Consider the following 20,679-nt stretch of genomic DNA (forward strand, 5'->3'; position numbering starts at 1 on the left):
GTGCCTCCAGGCATCACTGACTTTGCGTTATATAATTCATCGCAGCTCACTGGTGTCCCAGTGGTGTTGAGCCATTAGTCTCACAGCTTGCTTCTGCCCCGGATAACACAGCTAGGTTTAGGGTGTTGGCCATTAACTTCCTATGGGGAAAGTATACACATACACAGACCCATATCTCCCTGCCAGATTTCCGTTTGATTTAGATACATGAGCAACTGAAGAACTTTTGGATTGCTTTCAAATGCTGCTCTCTGCAGTGGTGCAGTACCCATACTCTCTCCTTCTCATCCTTCTAAACCCAGGAACAAGCATGGGGTTCTTCTAGAGGTTCCTTCATTCGTTTCCCAGGGACGCTGCGTTTTCCCAGGAAAGGGAATCAAAGGATGATGCCGCAGCTTGCTTCAATCCTTAATCCACTGGTGTTCCTTATTTCCAGTTTCTAATTGTGCTGTAAGGGTCCCACCCCATCCTCTTTTAAAATTTATTTGATAAAAGCAAGAAGGTCGGGTTAGGTACTTCTTATTATATTGTGGTCTTAACCAAAGTATATGACCTTTATTTAAATATATATGTATTCACATACATCTATATCTATATCTATATTTATATATTCCTAGAGGGAGGGAAAAAGAGAGAGGGTTTATTGATGAAGAAAGCAAAATAAATCAACAAGTGACACATCTGAACTTTTGCTCTGGCTGTTTGACAAGCATAATACCAAAATATTCAATTTTCTCATTTGCTTCATCTGTCTCTCTGATCTCAATGCTTAGGACAAATCTTTTCTAGGAATTCACCAACTTTCTGATACAATTTCAAGTCCTTCTTTGTTAGAGTAAACTGCAGTAACACCAGATGAATTTTCAAATCAGAATTACGAGTACCAGAGGTCTTCCCCAGCATCAGGTGTTACTCATCAGCTCAAGGTAATCTCAAGGCTCTGGTGAAGATGAGAGAGGCCCGGGAATGCTAGCACCACACCAGGTTCTTTCTGGCTGCATTGGGATGCTGTCTGACTCCAGAGTAACAGAAGAATCTCTAAGGGACGTTTGCAGCCCCCCATGGCTTACACAGGAAGGGGCTGCTTCAGTCGTGAGATAGCTCCATTTGATACTCTGATACCTAGGTAACTGACATGAGGTTTTCCTGCTGCCCTATTCTGTAAAGCCATCGATTCCAGGACTTGTTTACCAAAAGTCATCAAAACAGACCAGGTGTCATCTGCCCTGGTAGCATTAGCCAGGAGATCTGGTATTTGCACATTTATAAGATCTCACTGGATCTCTCTTGTTAAAAGAAGAGAAGAAATTCCGAGTCTGCTAGAAAGCATTTTCTTGCCATAAATATATCAACTCTGTTAGACGTTCACTTATGTCAATTACTAATTCAACCACGATACTGCTGTGTCTAGTTCATTAGATAATTAGTTAGATAAGTGGGACAACCTTCATGTATTAAATGTAGTTTCTTGTTCTAATACAGAGTGATCAACCCTAAAAATGACCTGCTAATAATATAAAGTATCTGTAGAGATGTTATAAATATCTACAATTATGATTTGTGCTGAGCTATTTAAATAAAAGAACATAAGGATTATAAACCCCATCATATGGGTTACAAATCATTTCAAAATTACTTTCAACTAAATTCTGAAGACAGTGAAGTCAGATGATTCTTAATTCAGTAGTCTTTTAATCAACTCTTTAGGCATGGAGTAATTGATTTTGTCTACAGTATCTTTTACACTAAATGTTGTTCCTTATTTTTGTTTTTTATGCTAAGATATCCCTTCTGAAGTTTGTGAGATAGAGCTTTTAGATGAAAGAAAAGCCTGAAATGTTGGCTCGTATAATATACATGCTCTGCTAGATGAACTTCTTCCTAGAGTTTTAAAAGGGAGGTCATGGAGACACTGAGCTCTAAGACAAACTTGTCCCAGCCACTATCCTGTCCATCATTATTTCTACTTCCTTTATGTCCAAAAACATCACCATCCAGATGTGAGCCTCTGGTTCTGTTTCCTTTGTCTTGCTAGGGAAGACGAGCACGCCCTCATCCAGCAGTATTGCCAGACACTCGGAGGAGAGTCCCCGGTGAGCCAGCCACAAAGCCCAGCTCAGATCCTGAAGTCGGTAGAGAGGGAAGAACGTGGAGAACTGGAGAGGATCATTGCTGACCTAGAGGAAGAACAAAGGTGTGCTAGGCCTGGGAGAAGGAAATATGTCATCCTTTCTTTCATATGAATTTCACTGTAACCCCTATTTATTCTCTTTCCAAGACTATTGTCTAAGAAATTTCAGTGGAGTGAAAATTTGAGAGGACATTAACAAACTGGGATGCTGGCTGCAATACAGCAGCATTTGGGGGTTCAGTGATGATGTCTGCTGGGATACTTGCTTAAAACTACAATTTTAAGGCCGGCGCGGTGGCTCAAGCCTGTAATCCCTGCACTTTGGGAGGCTGAGACGGGCGGATCACAAGGTCAGGAGATCGAGACCATCCTGGCTAACATGGTGAAACCCCGTCTCTACTAAAAAATACAAAAAAACAAGCCGGGCGTGGTGGCGGGCGCCTGTAGTCCCAGCTACTCAGGAGGCTGAGGCAGGAGAATGGTGTGAACCCGGGAGGCGGAGCTTGCAGTGAGCCGAGATCACGCCACTGCACTCCAGCCTGGGCGACACAGCGAGACTCCGTCTCAAAAAAAAAATAAAAAATAAAAAACTACAATTTTATTCATGCATGCTCATCCTACTATTAATACACGGTTTTATATAAGAGGAACTAGCATGAGCTAAATTTGAACTTCGCAGATAATTTTGGAGAGAAGATAATGCTCATAGTGGTAATTCTGTTTCTCCCTCTTTCTGTATTAGAAATCTACAGGTGGAGTATGAGCAGCTGAAGGACCAGCACCTCCGAAGGGGGTTCCCTGTTGGTTCACCGCCAGAGTCGATTGTATCTCCCCATCACACGTCTGAGGATTCAGAACTTATAGCAGAAGCAAAACTCCTCAGGCAGCACAAAGGTAGACTGGAAGCTAGGATGCAGATTTTAGAAGATCACAATAAACAGCTGGAGTCTCAGCTCCACCGCCTCCGACAGCTGCTGGAGCAGGTAGGTGTGTAGAATTCAGTGTCACACCTCCCCAGGCCAACTGTGCACTGCTGGGACATGGTCCAGGTGTCAGGAGAGGCAGACAAGTCCACTTTCAATTTCTTACGTCTGTAGTTAATTTAGACTGGCTTAGAATTTTCCTTTTACGTGTAAGCATATACATCCTCACTAGCACACAAAAATGTGTTTGCCAAGCTTACAATGGAATTTCCCAGTCTTGTTTAACAATGAAGTCTGCCTCAGCTCTGAACTGTTTGAGAGAAAATATCCTACAACATATATCTTCCTAAATTATACCTGGGAAGCCTCTGTATTAAGGAGCAGCAAGAGACCTGAAATCAGCATTAAAGCTTTCTTCCAGTGAGACATCTTGCTGACTCCAAGAATCGTTGTTTTCTATTTTCAAGAAATTGAGTAAAAGATGGTTATTAATTTGCTACTATTATTTCCTAACACTGGACCATGTTTTATGGGAGTTGCTTGCAAGCTTTCTGAACAATAAGAAATACAATTTACATTATGATGAATACATACATGTATGCAGAATACAAAATAATACTTGCCTTTATAGAGAAATGCCAGCTCTTATTTTCTGTTTTCCGTTTCTTCCTTCCTCCCTTTCTTCCTTCTATTTTTCTTTCTTAATGCTGGTCAGAACCTACTAAATTGATTCTATAACTCATCAATGGGTTATTGCATTCAGTTTTGAAAAACACTGTTCTTTGGAATATAAAAGAAGCATCAATACAGTTTCTGCCTTTCTGGTGCCTGCCATCTAGTTAGAGATCACGGCAAGATACTTTCATATATAAAGACACAGCACACTGCAGGGATTTAAGTGCTTGATGGCACATAGTAGTTAGGAATAGGAGTGATGTCTCAGAACTAGTGATGGAGAGACCTTTGCAGCAGGTGCAGAGACTGTAGAGTCCCAGCACAGGGGCCAAGAGCTCCTCTCTCTTGAAGAATCCCTGACATCAACATGCATGTCATCTTTTGTCTTTCTCTCTAGCCTGTGCTGTGTGGAGCTCCTAGGCGGTATCATAGGAGTGCCTTTCTCCAGGAATGATTTATTGTCTCAAAGCAGGAACAACTTTCTCTCCAGTGATTCTCTCAAATTTTAGAAAACTACCTTTTCACAGTTGTTCTCAGTCTTTTTAACTTATCAGGATAATTCAAAACAGTGTCATTTCTGCCTTACCTACACATGGATCACTCATTATAATCTGACCATACACTTTTCTCTATGTCTCTCAGTGTTTCAGAATTTGGGTGAGGCCGTTCAGTGGAAGGCTTATTTCGGGGCCTCCCAATCTCACATATTTGGAAAGTAAGAGTTTCCCAAGAGTGACCCAAGATGTGGGTTTCTTGAAGCCCTCCGGAATGTTTGAGTCTTACTTAGTGCCAGCCACATACATTGAAAAAGTTACATTTTTCATTCCATGAAATTGAAGTATCCGAATGGTGCTATGTAAGGGATGGATTTTCTCTTGCAATCTCTTGTTTAGAATATGAAGTGTTAGTGTTAACAGCTTAGTGCATAGATGGAATCGCTGCAGAAGGAAGCTGTGCTCAAAACCTTTATTTGCCATGGCTGGTTAATGCTCACAGGAGAGCAAAAGGCTTTTCTGTTCACTCTTGCCTTCCCCTACTCCCTCCCTCCCTCCCTACCATTAGACAGTGCTGCCTAATGGCTCATGTGCATTGAGAATCGCACAGTAATGCTTTTAGAGATAACTGATATCCAAATGGCTCTCTATATCCAGGACTGCAGAGCTCTTATCTCTTCTAAACAATTTAGCATGATGAATGCCAGAAGTAGACGGAAAAATTCAACTCTGATAGTAAAAACTGACAGAACTACCAGGCTTCAACTAATATAGATTTAATGGAAAAATCTGCATGAAAAAATTGTAACATCTGCATTCCCTATATGGTGGCTCGCACTTTCTAATTTGACCACATACTTGTCAGCATATCCATCACGGTATCAAAGATTTGTGTGAGTGCCTTTACGAAGTATTTACTAGGTGTCAGGCTGTTCTAACCATTTAAGAAATAGTCATTCTTCACTCCCCTCACAAAACCCTATAACACAGCACTATTATTACCCTCACCATTTTACAAGTAAAGAACTTAAGGTATAGTTTTCCCAGAATTACACAGCTTCTGAGTGGCAGAGTGGGAATTAGAATCCAGGCAATCTGAATCCATAATCATGCTTCTGACCACTCTTCAATATTGCCTTGAAATATAAGCTGATTTTGAAATTGGATAAATTTACTGTATTAGAAACCCAGTTCTGATGTTTAAAATATGAGTGAAATATGCTTATGAATTCACTTAACATTAAAACAATAGAAAACTGAGGGACAAAAATGATGTTGATAAATGAATCTTGCAGCATAACCAGGTGGATTCTTCAAGGTGTCCAAGCAGAAAGAGAAGGACCAAAGCCCCCACCACGCTGATGCTAAAATGTATTGAAAACATCTGAAGGCAAAGACCTCTATATGATTTAATTATCCATGGTGAGGGAGGGAAAGTTAAAAAGGAAATGTTTTTCCTTATGATTATTTGAATCTTTTCTCTGCTTTAACCCCTGAATGTGGTTCCAGCCTGAATCTGATACCCGAATCAATGGTGTTTCACCGTGGGCTTCTCCTCAGCATTCTGCACTGAGCTACTCGCTTGATCTGGATGCCTCTGGCGCACAGTTCCACCAGGCAGGTCGGTATCCCCAACACACAGCTCCTCTGCTGAGTCTGCTTTCTGCTTGGCCATTTGTTTGTGTTTCCTGTTAAGTAACATTCTTACACACTGGTGCCTTAGGAAGTAAAAGAGTTTTGTATTCGATCTTAAATAAGTGCAAATCCATTTCAACAATATCAAAAAGCAAACATTCTCAAATAAGCTATAATACACTTGTTTATATAATCTATAGTAGTGGACTGAATTTTGGTGAAAGATGAAAAAACCTCCTCTTCCCTTTTATAATGAACAAGAAATTAAATTATTTGCTTTGTGAATGATTTTTTTAGTACACTTTCTGTCTCCAACATTTTATATTGGTACATATTCAGAACTAATAATATTATAGCAAACATTATTGTTTTCTCTGCCAAGGTCTGGAAACTCATTTATTCACTTTTCTTCATCCTAGTCCACATAGACATTATCCTGCCTGTCCCATTAGAGGCAGAGGACCCATGCAGCCTATCCTTGGTCACCATGGGGACCTGTCACTGATGCTAGGAAGGACTCAGTAAACTAGGTGTTCACCAATGACATTTTGTTATCAATTAAATTAAAATTCTAGAATTTTATTGAGAACTATATATTGTAACCAAGTTAATTTGTTGGTTGGATATCTTTTGGTACATTAACCAGAAAAAATTTAAAATATTGGCCAGGTATGGTGGCTCCCGCCTGTAATCCCAGCACTTTGGGAGGCCATGGTGAAACCCCATCTCTACTAAAAATACAAAAATTAGCTGGGTGTGGTGGCACACACCTGTAGTCCCAGCTACTCATGAGACTGAGGCAGGAGAATCACCTAAACCCAGGAGGCGGAGGTTGCAGTGAGCCGAGATCGCACCACTGCACTCCATCCTGGTGACAGAGGGAGGCTCCGTCTCAAAAAATATATATATTAAAATATTAAGATTATTTTCATATTTTTTAAATAAGAGAATTATTTCGACTATTGATTATAGAAAAGAAAATACATCCTAGTGAAAAGTATCTTACATAAGATGCCTTTACTTTTGTGGCAGGATAAACTGGCCTAAGCTGAAGTCTCCAAAAAGAAAGGAGGACAGAAAAAGAAATTGGTGGATTTTTTTTTTTTTTTGTATGAAAAAATACCTGTGGTGCAAAAATAATAGATTTCTCATTCAAACACTGAAATAGTAAGACTATATTACTTGTTTTTCAGTCTCGTATTTTTCAGTCCCCTGGTGTGTGGATTCTTTCTACACAAACAAGCATCTAGTACATGTTCATTATATAAAATTATTTTACCAACACTCAAGCAAAAGTGTTTTGGGTATATTCCCCTAAAATTGTCCTTTGCAACGGGAACTCTTTTCACATTGATATTTAGAGGCTGGTGGGAGCATTTCCTCCTGAATTTGGGTTTTAGTGGAAGGCTAGACATTAACTTGAGAAGCTTTGTTGTTCTCTGTATTTGCTGTCACAGCGGGAGAGGACTTGCTGGCCCCACCGCATGACACCAGCACGGATCTCACGGAGGTCATGGAGCAGATCCACAGCACATTTCCATCTTGCTGCCGTGAGTAGGAAAGATCACAACACCACAGCTGTGCGTGTTCCTTCCCTTTCTCTTTTTCTGCATGCGGCCCTTCGCCTTCTTCCTTAAGACAGCAAAAACCTTATTACAAACAGGACTGAATATTGTTTGAAAATAAGGCAAACATTATATAAGGAAATGAAGCTCAACCTAGATACTATCAAGTCACGGGAGTACAGTTGCAACATAGTTCTGCTCTTTGAGATTTTTCAGTATGCCCGACGGGTGATAAAATGAAGACAAAAAAATTAAGTCTGTTTTTAAGAAGAAATCATCCTCTTCGATGCAAGCTATCATAAGGAACACATCTTAGTTCAAAGAAAAGCTTCCAGTGGCATGCCAAACAAGGCATGAAAATAGCCTTTCTAGTGTAATTCCCTCTGTTTTCTTCAAACATTGTTCTCCAGTGTCATCAGACTCTAGTGCAGAAAGGGATTATTTTCAGATTTTCCCTTTTTATTCCTGCTGGTTTCTTTTCTCGTGGAATAAAATAGTCATTGTATAAAGTCCAAACAATTTAAGGCATCATAGATTAGGACCCTGTGAAATTTCCATCTGAACAACAAAGAGCCAGAAAATAACCAAATTCCGGGGGAAATTATATAATAATTCTTACTTATTCATTTTTTCCAAATGTTTTGTCTTCAGCTTCTTGCCACCTTGCAATTTTGGCTGAGCTCTCACCTAAAACACTTCTGGTGTTTCTAACAGAATATATACATACAAGTAAACTGTTTATATAAATAAATATATATATACACATACAAATATATAAATATATATAAATTACTCTGTCCTACAATTATATTTTAAATAATCTTTCAAAGGATACGAAGACATGATTTGTAATTTTAGAGAGATTTACTCTTAAACTGATTTTAAATCCAAGGCAGTCACTAAAATAAGAATTCATGTAAAGCATAGCCTCTTATTTTACCCTTTTCTGTCATCTCCTTAGAACATGCCATCCCAGGCTGGGCGCGGTGGCTCACACCTGTAATCTCAGCACTTTGAGAGGCCGAGGCTGGTGGATCACAAGGTCAGGAGTTTGAGACCAGCCTGACCAATATGGTGAAACCCCGTCACTGCTAAAAATACAAAAGTTAGATGGGCATGGTGGCATGTGCCCATAATCCCAGCTACTCAGGAGGCTGAGGCAGGAGAATCACTTGAACCTGGGAGGCGGATGTTGCAATGAACTGAGATCATGCCACTGCACTCCAGCCTGGGAGACAGAGCGAGACTATCTCTCAAAAAAAAAAAAAAAGCCATCCGAAATGAGGAAAAAGAGATTATAAATTATCAGAAGTGTAGATGAATAGTATATATTTACTTCATTTAAAAATTATTTATTTTATAAGACTTTGTAATTTTTAAAATGCCATCATTAGCAGAATGTGAAAACAGCTATTTAAAATATATTTCTGGACCAGATGTGGTGGCTCATGCGTGTAATCCCAGCACTTTGGGAGGCCGAGGCAGGTGGATCACTTGAGGTCAGGAGTTCGAGACCAGCCTGATTAACATGGTGAAACCCCATCTCTGCTAAAAATACAAAAAAAAAAAAAAAAAATCAGCCAGGCATGCTGGCACATACCTGTAGTTGTAGTCCCACCTACTTGGGAGGCTGAGGCATGAGAATCGCTTGAACCTGGTAGGCTGAAGTTGCAGTGAGCTGAGATCCTGCCACCGCACTCCAGTCTGGATAACAGAGTGAGACTCTGTCTCAAAACAACAGCAGCAACAACAACAACGACAAAAATAAATAAAAAATATATTTCTTTCTGAATTTTCAGGAATATTTGCCTAAAGATATATTATGGTTTCCACCAGCACATGAATATATCTATTTGTATTTTGCCAGTGTTTTGTTTCCCAGGTTTTTATTTGTAGATTTACTCTGATGCTTCTCAAAGTTTGCAGAATCACATTTACACTATTTCAGTCTCCACACCCACATCCCTATGCCACAAAGCACATGCATGCATGTGCACACACATGTGCACACATATAGACACACTTTCGACTCTGTAGAGTCTCGCAAAAGCTTAAGAGGGTCAGTGAATGCACACATGCTACCAGATTGTTGCTTATTTTCTAGGCTCTGTAACCACCGTAATAGACAAACTGATAAAAACTTGTTTATTAATTATAATTCAAGGTCAAATTTATTTAGAGGTTTTGATTTTCAGTTGTATGTTACTTAGTAAGTAGATAAAACCTCATCATAGTCTTTCTGAGCCAGAATTAAATTCTTAAAGGAAATTACTTCTTAGTTCAACTTGTACCTAAATAACCTTAATAATTAGTTGAAAACAAATTCTGTACATCAAAGCATGTTTAGAAGTTTTTATTTAAATATCATGGTGTAAAAGTCAGTTGGCAGTGACAGCCCGGGTGGGAAATGTGTTTCAATATACACCTTGTAATAAATATAAAATATATAATTTCCATATTAAAATTTTTACTCTAAAAATGTAGAATATTTTACAAGTTCCATTTCCTAAAGAATTTACTCTTAAATTTTTCTCAAAGTATATTCTGACATCTAGATTTTACAAAAGATTGACCCATGTGGCTTTAAAACAGAACATTATTAAAAATAAATAATCATAATTTAGAGCAAAAATGAATTGTAAGAGGTAAATGTATGTATCTGTTTTATGGCCTCCCTTTAAAGGCAAGTATAAAATTCCTATTTGTTGGGCATCTTGTTAGCTATTCATTGATATTGGTTCCTGAGAGGAGTATACACAGTACCTTCAATGGGATCCACATCACAGAGATTCATCCTCTCTCCTGCATTGGTCCCATCTTCACCAATGTCATTCTCAGTGTTCAGAGAGTGGTTTATGGAGTTCTAAGATTCCTTAATGTTTATTAAGCTTGAATCACATTCGTCAAAAACTCAAAACCTACTGAAATGCAATGATTTCCTTTTAAATATGTTTGTATGTAAAATACCCATAGCCGTCTATTTGATAAAAAGCTGTTGGTTTAAAAGTATTGGTATGGAGCAGCTGGCTTCGTGTTCTCATAGTCTTAACTATGCACATTCACAAATATTTATAATAGTCATAGTTTTCTGAATGAACATTACTAGTCATGTCTTCTTTTCAAGAATTCAAGCACATTCATGTATGAAATGATGAAAAGTGTATTTTAGAATCCTTTGAAATCTCCATGTTTTAAGTCTTGGCTTCTGAAAGTTCTGCTATTCATATTTTCTCTCTGGTATTATAAACATATACAAGATAGGGACAGCTTTCCATAAAAATAAAAGCTGAATTGACTTATTTATAAAATTGATACATATTTTCATATTCTGCCTATAATTATTAAAACTTTTAAAAATTGATGCAGAATAGAAATCATCATGGGAGGTAGACTTGGTGCCCAGTGCATGTTTCTTTCTCTCTTTTTTTTTTTTTTTTTTTGAGACAGAGTCTCACTCTGTTGCCCAGGCTGGAGTTCAATGGCACGATCTCGGGTCTCTGTAACCTCCATTTCCCAGGCTCAAGCAATTCTCATGCTTCCCCAAGTGGCTGGGACTACAGGCACATGCCACCATGCCCAACTAATTTTTGTATTTTTAGTAGAAATGGGGTTTCACCACGTTGGCCTGGCTGGCCTCAAACTCCTGGCCTCAAGTGAACCACCCACCCCAGCCTCCCAAACTGCTGGGATTACAAGCATGAGCCACCACACCTGGCCCCAGTACATGTTTCTGACTTGAGTGAATGATTACATTTTCTTGCTGGGAAGGTTTCCTTGAAGCATTCCTAGATAGTACTCAGAAGGTTTTGTAGGATTCATTTGTTCTTTTGTCCCTTTGAAGTTGCTCAGCCAGCAAATATTTTAATAAGCTTTTGTGATTCCCAAAGCTTACCAACCACCTTTGGAGAATTTATCTAAACAAATTGGACTGGCACCCTCCCAATGCCAAACCAATCCCTTGAGCCCCTGTAACTAATGAGAACTTTAAAAATGCTTGTCGCCAGCATACAATGAATTGATCTGCATGTTAATCTTGACTTTTATCCTTTTTGGATTAAAAATTAACATGGCCCCAAATGAATTTCCACTCTTGGCAATCTTGGAATTAAAATGAAACTCTGTATTCATAAATCCTAACTGTGTGAATTGCCTACTTTAATATAACCGTTTTTTAACTGTGTCTACACATTGTTGCACATAACACTTTAGAACTCCTTTGTCTGAATTAATATCCCAGTTGGTCCTGATCACATCCTTGAATTATGGCCTTTTGAAGTCTTTTTTAAATTATTTATGTTGAGTCTTAGAGCAGAGAAGCAAGCATTTCCATCACTTCCTGGCAAGGAAATAATGAAGGGGGTTTAACTGTACTGCCAATTAACAAATATGCATACTGACTGCAGTAACTATTTTTATTTTTTGGTATAAAATTTTTTTGTCCATTTTTTACTTATGTCCTTTAAATGTATAGAATACTGGCAGTAAGCCAACTAATTTTTGCTGATAGACCACCAAATGCTTTCAAAATTATTTTTGACCCACAGGCATATTTTTACTATGAATTGCCTATGTTTATTAAGCTTGAATGGCACTCATCAAAAACCAAAAACCCACTGCAATGCAGTGATTTCCTTTTTAAAATATTTTTGTGTGATTTGTTCAGGCGAATACCCATAGCCTTTTATTTGATAAAAGGCTGTAAGGTTAAAAGTATTGGTTTGGAGCAAAATGGATTAGACTTCTGTCCAGGGTTTGGCTATTTGTTATATTTGTTACTTGCAAGAGACACATAACTCTGTCTGTTTTAAAAAGAGTGTGTAAACCTATGGTGTACTTAATAATAATTCAACTCAGCTATCCCCTGGACACTGTGGAGCTCCACTCTTTTCTCCTGGATGTAACTTACAGATCTGGTAGAACTAGGCTCCTTTTAGCCTGATATCTCCCCCAAATACTGGGGCTCACACTTTCCCTCCAGACGTTATAGGAAGGGTACTCTTCATGCCTGCTCTTTTTTTCTCACATAGCTCCCGGCACACAGCACATGGTCACTGATGTCCTTTCTCCCACTCAGCATAGAACAGTGAGAGATGGAAGGAGTGTAGCATGCTAGATGCTAGATGATTAGGGACAACTCTTATTTGACCAAGAACAGATGTTGCCATTATTGGGGGACAGATCTCCTCTTTTTTCTCCCAGCATTGAGAATGAGATGATCATGCAGCAAAAGAGGGGATGAAAAGCAGATGTGTTAGAGAAGAGATGTTAGTGGCTGCCCTTGCAATGCCCGCCAGATCGTCTTCACTGCCATGGGCTCTGGAACCAAAAAAGAATTGAGCTATCTGTGTGGAAAGGAGAATTAGATGCCATATTCTAACTTCTCCAGTGTTCCTAACTGGGCCCATCCCAGGCACTATTACTATCCCAAGTGTCCAGAAGGACACAGAGGATTAGGCCAGTGCTTTCCTTGATACAAGTACTTTGCCACCATTTTCCTGGGCCTTAGGGTCCAGGGTGTGTCAAGGGTGGGTCAAGGGAGGCAGAAACCAAAGACTTATGCCTCCAGTGGTCCCTTGGTCAGAATTAGTGCTGAGTAAAGTAAGTAGAACATGTTCTGTTCTGATACAAAAACCAAATACACAGTGTGTTTTAAATAGGAAATGAGATTTTTTGCAAGACTAAATGCTCAGTAAATGCTTTAGCGTATGCACTAAATCTTAAATCACATGGGATATGAGAAACTAACCAGGAAAACTAGCCCTCATTGAAGCATTAAGCTGGGAAAAAAAAAATGTGGGGTTTTCCTATTAGCATCCATTTAACAGCTGGGCTATTATTACCCTATGTAGACTGATACTTTCCATGCGTTTGCGTGCCTGAAAGTTGGAACCAACAAAGTAAGGGGACTGCCATTAAGTGACTTCTTTTGTTTTCTCTTTCAGCAAATGTTCCCAGCAGGCCACAGGTAAGAGTTAATGGGTTGGTTGGCTCTATGCTACTGATCCCAACCTAGAGTAAGCAGATTATCCACCACTGATTTTACTCCTACTTTATTCTCCATGTAAATAAGTAAACTTACTTGACATTTAAATGTTAGTTGATTCTGTACAGCAGTTTGTCAGTCTGGGGGTGGGGGGTGGCTCCCAAGCCACAGATACCGAAAATACCATGTGTTTGATCCTTTGTGTTCTAACAGCTTTTTAATGGCATCTTATGTGCTACATAAAGTCATTCTAGATAGATTTGGCCACCACTGCTCTCTCAAATGTGTACTTAAGGTGGCTATCACAGAACACTGACCTAAAAAAAAAATGACTGGTACCACAGAGATGGTTTTGTTACTTTGAGGGGGAAAATATTTCAAGTTTTTACTTAAAAATTTGCTGAGAACTGTTGGCAGCTATAGCCTTATGCCTTTTAGTATTTTCTATAAACCAAAAAGTGTATAGACAGGTCTCAATCAATTTAGAAGTTTACTTTGCCAAGGTTGAGGACACACCCAGGAAAAAGAGACATAAGTTTCATTAGGATTTGTAGCCTGTGTGTGGTTTTTTTGTTGCTGTTGGTTTTTTGTTTTTGTTTTTGTTTTTTGTTTGTTTGTTTTTGTTTTTGTTTCCCCCCCCCCCCCAAAAAAAAAAAGATTTTGAGGACTTCACAAAAAGGAAAGAGCAGGCAGGAGGGGGTGGAGGAACAGTCAATTATGCATTTGTCTCACGCTCAGTAAATCTGCATTTTATGTAAGATAAAGTATGCCCAGAGTAGAAGAAGCAGTCAAATACGCATTTTTCTCAGGGTGGGCGGAGAGATGAGTTCTAGTCCTGCCTTTGTCCTGTAAAGATAAGCTGTTAATTCACATTGTCTGGGTGAAATTCAACAAAACTCTTTTGGGTAAAGATTTGGGGGCCCTTAGAAATTTCCTTGTGAGCAATTTGTGAGGGAGGTCACTGGCCTTCTATCTTTGCAACTATCTGTGTAGGAAGGTAGTTTTTGTGTGACTCAGTTCCCACATTTAATTTTTCCCTTTAGCATAGTGAGTTAGGGATCCTGAGATTTTGTTTTCCATTCACATTTTCTATCACATACTTTTAGTAATAATGTGCCACAAAGCCACAGCAGCTTTGGAGAACATTTTCTTTCATAAACTTGTTTGCTAATCTTTTTGAAACAATAAACCTGCTGAATGATTGTCTTATTGGCAAGAGAGGCTAGGATCTTAACTAAAAGACAAGAGTATGTGAAGTAGACTAGGGGTGTGGTGAGCTGTGGGTGTTCTCTCCTGCTTGCTTCTGTTGTCTGAGTGAATTGGAAGCTAGGACTTCAGCAGGGAGTGAGGTTGGGGAGGAGGTGTCAGAGGTGCGAGGAGAGACTGGAGGATGTGTGATAGCTTCTTGGAGAATAGAAGAGCAGATGGCCTGGGAAATAGAGTGTGACTACAAGCAGCATTAAAGATGCCACTCATGAATTTAACATGAGGCCATTCTGCAGGGTTTTAAGTTGCCCTCTAGGCATATTCATGTTCATGAGCAGAGGCACCAGAGTGAGCTGAGTATTGCATTTAAAAAGTTGAAGTTGGGGTTTGACAAAGTGAGCACAGTGATTCAAGGGAAGAGGCAAAGAAGTGATTATAATGATTGAACCAGATGCTTCAGCTCAGTAGCAAAAGGAATGAGGAAATGTCCAGTGTGGGAGACAGAAATAAAGACGGGAGGATCAATGGATCCTATTATCAAAGGATGGATAAATTTGCAGTTGTAGGGGAAGTATGCTGTAGAGGTAGAGGTGGTTGTCAGAAGCTGGATTGAATGATATTGAAATTAGAGGGGTTGCCAAGTATTGGAAATGGTCCATATTTGGACCTTTGTGTGAATGGCTAAGAAGGGTGGAAGACAGGACCATTGGAGGAAAAGAGCCTAAAGATCCGAGAAGCCAGAGTGCTGGAGAATCATCTCCATGGGTGTTGAAATCACTGACATTTAAAAACAGCTTTAGAGTGGGTGACATTGAGCCATTTTTTACTTCAAGAAGTGAAGGAACATGACCCACGGCGTCAGTAGATGACTGCATAATGGATTGGTGTAGTCTGATGACTTAAGATTCAAAGCTGGCTGTTTTTAGGGAGAAGAGAAAGAAGATACCCCAAAGGCCTCAATGAGGACCCAGGAAGACTTATGCAGTGTATAAGGAATGGGGGAGGGGAGGGAGGGGAAGTGCTATGTGAGAGGGTTATGAGGGAAACTGTGTCTTCAGGTAGATGCAGATATTCATTAGAGCAAGTAGATGCAGGCAGCATTCAGAGAAGGGTTTGGGAACCTGGATTTTGCGGATCACAGGCCACATGACATATAGGACGGGTTTCAAGAGCTAGGAAGGGCAAGGCATCGGGACACAAAAAGGGGTATGCAAATATCTATATGACTAGAATACAGGTGATGGAAAGGCGACCAGGAGTCTAGAGCTTTTTAGGGTGGCCCATTAAATTAAGGATAAAGGGTAAAATGAGGTTAGTCCTGATGGTCCCCAGGTGGAATGAGGCTGTGAATGACAAAGGCAAGGAGGGAAGAGAGAGTCTTTTAAAATCCTCCAATACTTATTATAATACAAGTGCTCGGAATTTAAAGCAGAAAATGATCTTAGGAGGCCTTCTCCTCCTACTCTGTTTCTAGATTTTAGAAATTGAGTTTACAAAGAGCTAAATTGTTCCTGGTTGTACAGCAACTTAGTGGCTGAAGCAAACATCTAACTCAATACAAGAGGCCCCTTTCCCATTTTCTTCCTTCCCTCTCCATTTGTTTTTTTGTTCTTTGCTTTACCCTTCAGCATTTTCCTTCTCTTCCCTCTTCTTCATTTATCATGTCTTGGGTCAAATGGAAACTCATGAAAATTATATATTTTCACATGGAGGATTGAGCTAATGCTTACATAGCCTGAACTTAAATTTTTAGAATTCTGACACCTAAAAGGAGAAATATTGTATGTCCGAGTAATAGACACATCTAATTCTCAAGGATAATGGAGTATATAGACAGAATGCAAAACTCCTCTTGGCTTTATATTCAACATGAATCTGTGCCAGAGTTTCAGTTATCAATATTAGTATGTAACAAAATGTTCCTTTCTCATACAGAGTTAATCTCTCCCCTTCTGTGTCCTCAAACCACTTTGAATTTACTAGGTCTGGCACTTACCCCATATTAGAATTGAATGAGGCTGCCTGGCTGAGATATCTTCCACACTTGCTTCACAGGAGGGCCTCACCTCAGTACAATGCCTGGAACCCATCAATGTTTGCTGAATTTTTGCTCCCTCTAACATGACAATCAAATGTTCACAATGGAGAAGCAAGTATCTGAAGAATCCAAGTTTGTATAGTCATGGAGAATAGGCTCTAGGCCAGAGTCAAATGAGTTTGCCGCTTTCAGCATACCTGGGAAAAGGTGGGGCTCCGTGGGCAGCTTTTCCAGGAACAATGAGGAACATGCTTCCAGGGAGCAGGACTTTATGCTAAAGTCCCCCATAAAATAAGGTGTAAAGCAGTTGAGTATCTTTCCTGAGAGTCCAGAATGGCGTTTTATGGTTTTTGAGGCATGGTCCAATTTGGATGATTTCATTTTATAATTTTCCTTATTTTTTTCTAATTTCAAAATCCTTTTAGAAGACCAAAAGTTTGACCCTCCCTCCAAAAGGTTGATACCACTTCTGTGAGTGTGGCCTGGGACATTATATTGTCTCTGACCTGGGACATTCAACTTTAACTGGCACCACTGCACACACTTGGGTTATGATTCCTGCCTTCTCTTCCTCTTCTCTGGACTCCAGCTTGAGATCAAGATGGGTTGGCATTGTTAGGGTACCCCCTCTACAGATGACCTCCCACAGTCCCCCAGGAAGACATGGGATATTTTCACCAGCCTCATTCACTCACCAGCCTCATTCACTCACCTCCAGCAGAAAGAAGTGAAGTCCTCTCCATTTTAACTTAGCTTTCAGCCTGGTCAAGAGAAAAGACTTTCAGACCTCCCTCTAAATCAGCTGCAGTGATAGAAAGCAGACTAGGTAACTTCATCATGAGAGGGAAGGACCTCATTGCAGGAAACAAAAGTCACATGGGAGTTAAGTAAGACTCCTGAAAGAAGCACTTTTATTTTCTTCAAGAATTGACAAATCTCTGCTTCCTGTGATGTTTCATGCAAATGTTCTGACAGTGCTATTTTCCCTTCCCACAGGCAATGTGATTCGGCCAGCCAATGTTTCCTGAGATACAGTGTTGCCCTTTTCAGCAAATGCCAATTCCAAGTTCCATTTAATCAGAAGCTCCATGGCTCCTTGGCCCACAGTGTTGAGTGCTGACTGTGTGTTCTACTGAAAGAGTAAAACACTGCCTATCCAAAGAGAAATGGATATTTTGTTTTTATAATAACCATATATTATTGTTTTCTTCTTCCCTTTCTATGCAAGTGTAAATTAATGAACAGAGAGGTATTTGGAAATGGTAATACATTTGTCACGGATTTGTATAATGTATACAGCATTGGGAAAGTGGGTGGGGGCTTTCTAATATGATACCATCTTTTTAATAACTATGACAAAGCTTACATAAGAATTAGAAGACCACTTTACATTTTTACATTCCTTCTGCTGTTCTTATTAACGTTGCACAGTAACTTCATTATTTCTTTGACTCTTTCACCACAATGTTTTGGTTATTTATAATTTATCAGCCATATAACCAAATAGATCCCATGTATTTGTTTCCGTGATTTGGCCATATTAATAAATTCATAAATTTCAATCAAATATCTTATATATATACACATATGGTTTAAGCTACAGCCCTGTGTATGCCTTTTAACTTTATTTGACATTGCCCATTTACTTCTTTGCTGTCCACTTGGATAACCGTAATAAAAATCCTATGGGCCTAAATGGCATTTCTTTTGGGATATTTTTTCCTGCATTTTATTCCCTTTTTATGTAAGTAGGAATTAATTATTTATTTAATGTCTTAATCTATTTGATAAAGAAGACTACATTATGATAATCTCAAAGATCATATTACCAAAGGTTGCCCACTTAAGCATGTTTTCATTTTGACACAGAAACAAACTTTAGTACAATCTTTCCTAGTTCCCATGTCTTAATTTTCATCATTATATGCACAGCACACCTTTACCTATGGTGATACCAGAACACATCATTGCCTTTAGTTCCCTTCAAAGATAATTTTATTGTTGTTTTGTATTTTCAAGTCCTTAATAGTTCTTGAATCTCCTAGTTGTTTTCTTACTGAAAGCGGACACACATTTAGTGCACAGCTTGTTTTACCTTTTGGGTGAAAGATCAGATGTTTTTATACCCTTCACTTGATCAATATATTTGGAAAGAATGTTTATCAAAAATCTATGTCACTGCTTCTACAGAAGAATGAAATTAATGCTTACGTGATGGTACCTCCACCTACATCTTTGAGTGCATTCAATTAAGTATTTTGGTTTAGCTTCTGATTTAACGTTTAATTGATTCAGTTTAAACATGTTACTTAATTACCAAATGTAGAGGAACCAAAAAAAAAAAGTGAAAATAATATGTTTTGATTCAAACATATTTGCTTTTAAAACATAAAGACATTTTAACTTTGGGTTCTCTTTAGCTGGGATCTGGCCAGAAGGAGGCTTAAAGTTAGAAATTGCTATTATTTTAGAATAGGTTGGGTGGGTTGGGGGGCAAGGGTGTCTATTTGCAGCAGAGATATTTTGAAAAGCAGAAAATTGTTTTATATAAAAGGAAAGCCATGACCACCTTTCTACCTCAGATCCATCTTCATCCATTGCATTGGAAACTGCTTTATGCTGCTGCAGTCTGCAAAGTCTAGAGCTTTTATCAGGCCATGTCATACCCAAGAAAGCACCTATTTAAAGAAAAAACAATTCCCTGAACTCTCAACTCCAAGTTGTAGATTTGGTGTCTTCCTTGTTCTTACTTTAAAAAGTCATGTATTAATTTTCTTTCTGCCTGCATTTGTATGCAAAATGTCCTCTATCTGCTATTAAGGAAAAGCTACGTAAAACACTACATTGTAACCTTCTAAGTAATAATAAATATAAAGAAATATATTGTAGTAACAACAATGGGAAGTAAGTATGTAGTTCTTTTGAAATATATGGTAAAGAACTAATCACAGACTATCATCATCTGGTTACATATTGTATTTTTCATCCTGAATAAAAGTGATTTTAACACAAGATGACTTTGATATTCTTCAGCTGGGTTCACTGATAGAATCTGAGTTTTGAATGCACATTTATGAAATAAAGATATAGAGAGAGCCTGTATCTTGATATATCTACATATTTTCCTGCAGTTTCTCTCATACACACTAATACAGTCTCCTGTTGCTCTCATTCTCTCTCTGTCCCCCATCTCTTACACATACATATACTTACATGATTCTCAATTTATTTTATAGATAGAAGGCTGTTTGATAAAAGTAATATTGGATGTAAAGGTGTGTACATAAACCCTATTGAGTGTTTTAATAACTAGATGCTGTTGACATGAAGTTCCTTTCAAATCTACTTTTAGTTTCATGCTCTCAAATACTGTGTGATTTTTATCCAAACTAGTAGGTTTAATCAATTTCTGAAGCCATTCAGTGGGAAACAATGTTGAGAATCATGTTGCTTGATTCTAAAATTAAAAGCTGTCTATGAACTAGAAAAATCATCTAAAATATAATTTGTTAAAATAAAGAAGACTGATACATTCTGATGAACAAACATTTTAAAAATCCTGCGTACCATTAAGTACTGCTGACATTAAGCATTCCTGAGAAAACACTTGATTTCTAGCAACTTGTTGACTAGGTAGCTGAAAATAGAAGTGAGAACAAACCAGTTTTGCTTTCATACTGCTGTGGTTTGAATGTGTCACCCACAGTTCATGTGTTGAAAATTTAATCCCCAATTCCATAGTGTTGAGGGGTGTGACCTTTAAGAAGTGATTGGATCATGAAGTTAGAGGTCATGAATGGATTAATGTCATCACAGAAGTGTGTTTGCTATCTCAAGTGGGTTTATTATGAAAGCATGTTGGGTTCTCTCACTTTCTCTTGCATGCTGTCTGCCTTGTCATATTCCACCACAGGATGACACAGCAAGACAGGCCTTACCATATGCTGGCACCTTGATATTGGACTTCCCAGCCTCCAGAACTCTGAGAAATAAATTTCTTTTCTTTCTAAATTACCCAATCTGTGGTAT

The 20,679-nt window shown here is 38.7% G+C and overlaps 1 protein-coding gene across 11 annotated transcripts in view; it reads left to right on the forward strand.

Annotated features, from left to right (window-relative positions):
* Window positions 1-19,662, forward strand: part of UTRN (utrophin) — a 581,880-nt gene extending 562,218 nt beyond the window's left edge. For 10 of the 11 annotated variants that reach the window (XM_005552038.5, XM_005552041.4, XM_074037195.1 and 7 more), the window contains 6 exons: window positions 2,036-2,194; window positions 2,874-3,114; window positions 5,733-5,844; window positions 7,316-7,408; window positions 13,366-13,388; window positions 17,647-19,662. In XM_005552038.5, coding sequence (XP_005552095.3) covers window positions 2,036-2,194; window positions 2,874-3,114; window positions 5,733-5,844; window positions 7,316-7,408; window positions 13,366-13,388; window positions 17,647-17,655 — 637 coding nt within the window. In that variant the 3' untranslated portion in view covers window positions 17,656-19,662. Of the gene's footprint in view, window positions 1-2,035; window positions 2,195-2,873; window positions 3,115-5,732; window positions 5,845-7,315; window positions 7,439-13,365; window positions 13,389-17,646 lie in introns of all 11 variants that reach the window. The other variant, XM_005552039.4, reaches the window with a different exon arrangement.
* The last annotated feature ends 1,017 nt before the right edge of the window (window positions 19,663-20,679 follow it).

Source organism: Macaca fascicularis, chromosome 4 (genome assembly GCF_037993035.2).
Source record: "Macaca fascicularis isolate 582-1 chromosome 4, T2T-MFA8v1.1".
Classification (NCBI taxonomy): domain Eukaryota; kingdom Metazoa; phylum Chordata; class Mammalia; order Primates; family Cercopithecidae; genus Macaca; species Macaca fascicularis.